Here is a 7,377-nt window from a genome sequence, read left to right on the forward strand (position 1 = left end):
AAAATTTATTTTATTTAATAAATATAAAATAAGATAAATTCAGATTTTTTTTCTCTCTAATATTTCTGTTTACATATCTATCACATTAAAATATTTGATACATTAATCACTCAATGTTCCAAGATACAATGAATTTATAGCAGGTATGACTATAATCCAACACTCAAGATACCATTCCCACTTTGTGAAGATAGGAATATCGGATTACAAATTCGGAGCAAGACCCAAAGAATCTTGCATTTTTCCAATTATAATACATGCATCATCCTGTATAGCTTTGATTAAATATTCATATGGGGCACAAGAAAGTTCACTTGTATATTAAATTTAATTACCAAGCAGCAGAGTTTAATTAAGTTTGCGCAACCATTGGTTTTATAAACAGTGCAAATGTCTATGATTTGTTCATTTCATAACTTTGCAATGACCCCATTCTGGCTAGGCTTTGCAGGCATCCCAATTTCCTTATCATCCAAATCACTTGTAGTTGGAGGAACATCCACCGCAGGGGAACAATTGAAAAATCCATGTGGCTGCATCACAAATTGCAGAATCAAATAAATTTTGCCAATGTATACAATATTATTACCAATTCTAATGTTGTGTTTGGTTTCGAGAACAGAATAAGGCATGACACTCAGAACAAGACATAAAGAATAGAGACACAAAAATTTGTATTTTTGTATTTTGTTGGACGATAAACTAAATATAAAAAAATAAATTATGAAAGTTCAATTTACTTTATTTTTTCATACAAAAACTTTAATAAGAAGAAAAACATAATGATAAAAAATATAATTACAAAAAATTGATCGAAATAATGAAAAGAAAAATAAAAAAAATAAACGGTCTTTTGTTAGTGTCTCTGTGTCTTTCCTATCAACAAAGACATAAATACACTAATTCAGTGTTTGTGGACACAATGTCTGCGTCCATATTCATATTGCTAAATATGATTTTGTATCTCCGTGTCCCTGTCTTAGTGTTTTGCGCCTATAAACAAACGCTAAGTTCCAGGATAACTTTGTTCCATAGCATGGTAATTACCATGTAACATTCAAGTTTAGATGTTGCAGGAGCACATAATCTATGTTTTGAGTGCCAAGTAATCCAGTATGAATCTCAAATTAAATGCCAACAAGAAACAATGCCAAGGAAAATAAGGTAATGTAGAAAGGTGTATACCATAAGCATAAAACCAACGCGTTCCACTGGCATAACAGGCCAGTCTTCTAGACGAGGAATGTGAGTCACTCCAAATACGTACCTGCAAAATTTCAACAAATCATGAGAGGAAAAGAAGTGTACTCATCAGTTTATAACTGCCTCAAGCCAGGGGAATGACTTAAAATGCACCGGGTTAAACTTTGTACTCGATGTATAACGATATAGATTTAACACAAGTTATCGGTGTAACCTTATACTAAAATTTACGCTATTGAATTATCTTGGTTCATATTGCACCATGTTTATCTTGGTAAGTCATGCATTGTCCCCTTATAAGTTTCACTGCATATTCAAGTGTAAGATGGAAAAGACAGGAAAAGTATACTAGACATGTGGATAACATAAAACCCTGTAGTTAAACCACAAATTATCATTGACATCATCTTATACATGCAAATGACTCCATGCAGTAGGATAAGATTTAGAGAACTAACCAAAGAACTATATCAGCTTCCTCCAATGACCTATTTTGCTGAACCCAAGTAACCAAACCCTCTTCAACACGTGGATTTTGATTAGGGAACTCTCCTCCGGGATGCATTTCATTATGTGCATAAGGAGTGACCCAAAGATTGTGCTTCAAGAAAGCCGCTCTTCTCAGAAACTTGGCCTCTGGACGAGCCAAGGGTAAACAATTTGAACCAGGTACTAATTTATAACCTGTTAGCTGTCCAGTGCGGTTCACTGTCCTAGTGTTCCTAACCTGAAGCAGGAAATTTTTGAAAGACATTAAGGAAAGTTCTTAAAATAGTGTTTTTAAACAAATGAACATAGGTAATAAGATTTATATTAGATTTTTGTCCCTGTTTCGATCTATATTTTGATGCTATATAAACAACTAGTAAGAACTTACAACCCAATGACGAGCAGATAAAGGATTACAATCACGCATTGCTTCCAATTCGGATTTAAGCACTCTTTCCTCGGCATAAAACGCGTTGTTGTGAACATTATCCTTTCCTGGCTCTTCAACTTTGACATCAACCTCAACAACCTGGGCAGGGAATGGGAGAACCCTGTTACTGTTTTGTCATTTTATTTGTGACCATATGACGGCAATGATGAATTTCAAGCTTAATAATAGAACTGTTGGAATCCATTTTTCTTTCTTACCAAAAAGAAACCAGAGAGTAACAAATAACTCAGAAGTTCAGTATGGCAAATTGGCAAGAAAAAGAAAGGGAAAAAAAATAATTAAAACAAAAGAAACTTCATACAGCCAAGCGTGTGATAGTAACAAAGGTTATACTAGTTATTAGGTTGATGAATACATGACACCTGAAAAGTGATACTGCCATGTATTTTTACTATTTGGTATTCTTCAAAACAATGTTCACTTAATGCTTATCTTCAAAACACTGCCTCAAAGTATCGAAATTTGTAAATTGAAATATTCATTTGGCATTCTGCGGAACGACGAGCGAAATTGGACACAGACCTGATTGAAAGCTTCACCAGGCTTGCAATCAACTGCCATGTCCATACGAGCAACAAAAAAGTGCTGATGGACAGGCGCATACAATCCAGGGGCAATGGTTGTGCCATATTTTCGAGTTTCACCTGGTTGCAGTGCTCCTAAGCTGAGAATTCCTGTGAGTTTGACCTCAGCTTCTATCTTTCCATCCTGCAAGAAGGAAAGTGCTATACAGAATTAGAAAGATAATTATATATTCAACTATACTATGTGTACTGTGTACACAAAAAAACAGCCACCAAACAAGCCAACCGTATAGAATACATGTTGAAATACAAAATACGCATTGCAAATGAGTTAAGTAATACATGTATTTATCCACAAATATATGGTGGCTGAATTTTGGTGTGTAGATAGCATTTTTGTTAAACATTTTAAAGTTCAACATTGAAACCCATTTTAATCCGACATAGGTAGGATAAACAATTCAGAATATCAAATAACATAAGCAAGCAGATTATATCAAAGAAAATCAGAACAAGCAAACACCATCAATTTAATTTTTGCAATCTCACCAGACAAACAGATTCGGATAAATGAATGGATGCAAACATCAAACTTGCCTGATAAAAGTGCCAGAAAAAGCCATACTCATAGTTAGCCACAGTGCATATAAAAGACACTGTCAGCCTTCTAGATCTTCGTACTTCAGCCAAACCTGTTCTCCAGTCTTGATGCTTCCACAAAATACCATGATCCTCTTCATGCAAGCAAACACAATTCTCTATTGTTTCAACACCTCCATTAAAGTTTGTGAAGTGTGCATCAAAGTACTTGATATATCCCAAACAATCACAACCCTGTAACAATGAAACCAAGAAAATTAAAATTGGGTTTCATCTACACTGAGAAAGAAGAAGAATTTATGATAAGCAAAACATGAATAAAAGCAAATACGCTGACCTTCTTGAGAGAATGGGCATTTTTACCCAGGCCATCTTCTCCTGCATCAAAAGCATTCTTCCTATAGTGAGGATCATTTGGATCTCCATAAGGAACCACCATCTCAACAAAACTCAACCGGTGTGCTACTGGCCTTCGCCCTCGACTTCCATCAATATAGGCTACTGAATAAATGACCAAACCCTCCCTAGGAGTGAAACCAATCCGAAAGTTCCACTGCAAATAAGCAATTACTGTTAGAAGTTTTCGATGTGGCTTTTATGAATTAATTTTAGAAAAACTAGAGACACAAATATTACCTTCTGCCATTGAATAAAGTAGCCATTGACACGAAAACTTGGACCTTCAGGCTGAAGAATCTGTAATGGTTTAACATCACTTCTATCAACTCCACCCCGGGTTTCACCAGAAGTATAATTTCTTAAGGGGTCAGCGGGTGGAAGGGGCACTAGTTTGCAGTCTTCAAACTCAAGAACTACCATATTTTGCATGTCAACAAGAATGTAAATTCCTTCAACTGGGCGGGCATAGCCATTTTCCATGGGGCAGTCACTCTCGGTTCTACAAAAGATTAATGGTTTGGCAAGCCTGCGGCTAGGAGCATCAAATTCACTATGATATCCAACACACCTGAAAATTTCAGCACCTGAATTATTAGAAAGAGTAAGACAGATGAAAAGAATTCTAAACAAAAAGTTGCTTAAACCATCTGAAAGGAGTAACCAACCAGGCATCCACCATGACAAGATCCATGTCTTCAATCCCTCTTCTCTTCATTGCTTCTCGAAATGGAGGGAAGTCCTTCACAATAGCTTCACATTCAGCATACTCCACAGCGTCCTGTAGGCATAAAGTGAATAACGGAATCCTAAGTTAACTTGAAACAAAGAATGCTATCAAATTTGGCAATAGTTCTCAATACGTTCATTCAGTTACATGCATGTGTGCCCGAGACCATTTTGGATAGAAGAGCAGAGCTATAAGACAAGCAAAGTTTTTTATAACTAACACAAATTTTTTGCCAACTTCTTAAGATTAAGGCAGTGATTCCATTTCTCCTGGGTTCTCCACAGTCAGCACAAGAATAACCAAAGCCATTCATTTTCTGAAAGGTGGACAAACCCCCCCCCCCCCCTTTTATCATTCCATTCTAAAAGCTCTCTTCATGTAAGTTTTACAAAAGCCATTTCAATTAATAAACTTACAAACTGTCTCATTAAATATTTGCAAGAGAAAAATGGTTGTAGGCTTGTAGCTCTCTCTAAGAATGACAATAACAAGATCCTAAAAAACAGCATAACTTGAAGAAAATATGAAATTTAAATGGTGCATATTTACCATTGGTGGCTGAACATCTGGAACAACATTAGAAGAAATTACTTTGCCCCTGTGGTGACCCCCTCGAGTTGCTGCATGCACCTGTGTAAGTTCAACAATCCATATGCTTGTTTCATTTGACCGTTTGTTGTACACAACTAGTCTTGCTTTTCTTGGGGGAAGTTTTGTAGGAATCACAGGCCCGCCTTTAGTCCTGGGGAGCAATGAAGGCTGGAAAGGAGGGAAGAAGTACGCATCCGCTAACGCGACAACTTGTTTATCTGGTTCCAGCAAGACTACTTCGACAAAGCGCATGCTGTCCCTTACCTAAGAATATAATCCAAGAGCTTCATCAGCAAGAAAACACAAGGATTTTCAAGTGATCACACAAAATGACCTCATATAATTTAACCATTACTGGTTGATTAATCCACTTAAATTGTTAAAGAAGGCAACTAAGCAATCTACCTCAGGGGTTGCCCCCGCCGCCCGAACAGTTCCCACAGCTACTGCAATTTCAGCAGCAGATAATGGATCCAAAGGGTGGCAAGTTTGAGCTCTGGTCATGACTGTGATACCTATAGCAGCAAGTATGTGGAAACAGAAGATGAAATTTCATAAAAGTGAGAAGGTATAAATAACTAGTTGCATTTGAACATGTCAAGCATTTTACTTTTCCGGTTCATTGGTGGCTGTGAGGTTTAAGCTTAAGATCCAGCGTAACCACCAAGTGATAATGTTAGTGAAGTGTGATTACTTTGTCTTGTGGCAGAGGGAAAATGAATAAATGATAGTCAAAATTTAAATCCAAGGTGATTAGGATAGAAAACAACAAAACCTATATCAAAATTCAAATAATAGAATCAAATAGACAGTAATTGTAATTCGAATGGAAGTTACTGGATCAATAGAATGTTACTAACTCTATACTCTAGAATGATAGTACTTTAGATTAGTCAAAGTCAAAGTCAAAGTGAAAGTCCAAGTGAAAGAGCAGAGAGAGAAAGAAAGAAAGGACCTTTAGTAGAAGGAGCGGAGCTGGGAGGAGGATCAGAGAAGGAATCAACGGCGGAGATCAAGGCAGGGGCTATGGTGGATCTGTTTCGGGTCGAATCCAAAGTGGAGTCGGGCCATGAAGGCGAAGGAGCTGCAGTAGCGGTGTTGTTGGTGGTGGTGTTAAGGAGGGGCGTCGCTTTTTCCGGAGCTGAGGCCATTGGAGAGGGTTAGCAAGCTCAGCCTCAGCGTATCCACCGCAGCAGTAGTATATCTCACTGTGGTACCCCACTGACATACAGCAATGCTTCTCTCTCTTTCTCTCTCAGACTCACACTCTGATAGCACAAATCACTCTCTCACACAATCACAGAAGAAGAAGAAGAAGAAGAAGAATGGGTGCGTTATTGATAATAATAGAGTGAGCGTGGATCCGTAGACAGAGGGACAACACTCTTTTTACTTTTCAACTCATTAATATTCAGCATGATTGCTTTAAGTCATTATTATATTTATAAGAGAGGAAAGTTTCCAGACCTATGCGATAAGGCAAAGTGTATGCTGTTGAATATCATCTACATTTTTAGAAGTTATGGTTATGGCTTATCAATTTATTAAAGGTGAATGTTAAATTGTCAATATTTTTAATAGAAAGTTAGTGTTTTCCTTTACTAATTTAGTATTTGGTAAGCTATTATTGTTGTGGTTTTTATGGTTGGAATTTGGAAGTCAAGCCAAGTTAAGCCTACTAAACTCAATTTCGAATTAGGACTCAAATTATTAACGATTGAATTTATTTGTAAAATTTATAAATTTGTTAGTTTAAATAATGCGAATATAATTTATAATTTTATATAAATAAATTATAATTTATATAACAAAATTATTAATTATATATTATTTATCTATTAATTATAATTTATTTTATATTACAATTTTTTAAAATTATATATTATTATAAATTAAAAATATAAATCATAATATATGAAGTTATTTTTTTATATAAATTTTTTTTTTGATGTTTTAGTTAAAAATGGATACATTTGATATAATTGTAGGTAAATAAAAATTATATATAGATGAAATAAGTATAACACACAGAAAATATGTTGAGTCAGCATGCAGACCACGTATTGGACACGTGGCAATCACTTAGGTGACACGTCGGCAAGACGCATCACACTACTTCTGCAGGGACGTATAATTACATACCATTTTTGTTAAATACGGCTATAATTTTTTTACACATAATACTGACTCTCAATACACTACTTACTATCACTCTCGGCACACTACTCTCACCACATTATTCTTTCACTCTCAATCTCTCTAAAAAAATTTTGCCCTTGCTTTGAATCTCTCTCAACGAAAATGACTTGTGCATCGAAACCTCACCCCACTCCTCATTTTAAAGGCTCAAAGTCATTATTAAACTGCTGTTATCGGAGCAATTATCTTTTGCA

The 7,377-nt window shown here is 35.8% G+C and overlaps 1 protein-coding gene across 1 annotated transcript; it reads right to left on the reverse strand.

Moving 5' to 3' along the window:
- Nucleotides 1–294: 294 nt before the first annotated feature.
- Nucleotides 295–6,514, reverse strand: LOC112801171 (amine oxidase [copper-containing] zeta, peroxisomal). Its single transcript, XM_025843750.3, has 12 exons — nt 5,940–6,514; nt 5,390–5,499; nt 4,943–5,248; nt 4,332–4,444; nt 3,904–4,234; nt 3,605–3,820; nt 3,265–3,501; nt 2,666–2,851; nt 2,081–2,221; nt 1,662–1,930; nt 1,186–1,267; nt 295–533 (listed from the first exon to the last, which is right to left on the reverse strand). Exons 1-12 carry the CDS (start codon nt 6,133–6,135, stop codon nt 411–413), a joined length of 2,310 nt encoding a protein of 769 aa, XP_025699535.1. The 5' UTR covers nt 6,136–6,514; the 3' UTR covers nt 295–410.
- Between the last annotated feature and the right edge of the window lie 863 nt (nt 6,515–7,377).

The sequence above is a fragment of the Arachis hypogaea genome, chromosome 5 (assembly GCF_003086295.3).
Source record: "Arachis hypogaea cultivar Tifrunner chromosome 5, arahy.Tifrunner.gnm2.J5K5, whole genome shotgun sequence".
Classification (NCBI taxonomy): Eukaryota; Viridiplantae; Streptophyta; class Magnoliopsida; order Fabales; family Fabaceae; genus Arachis; species Arachis hypogaea.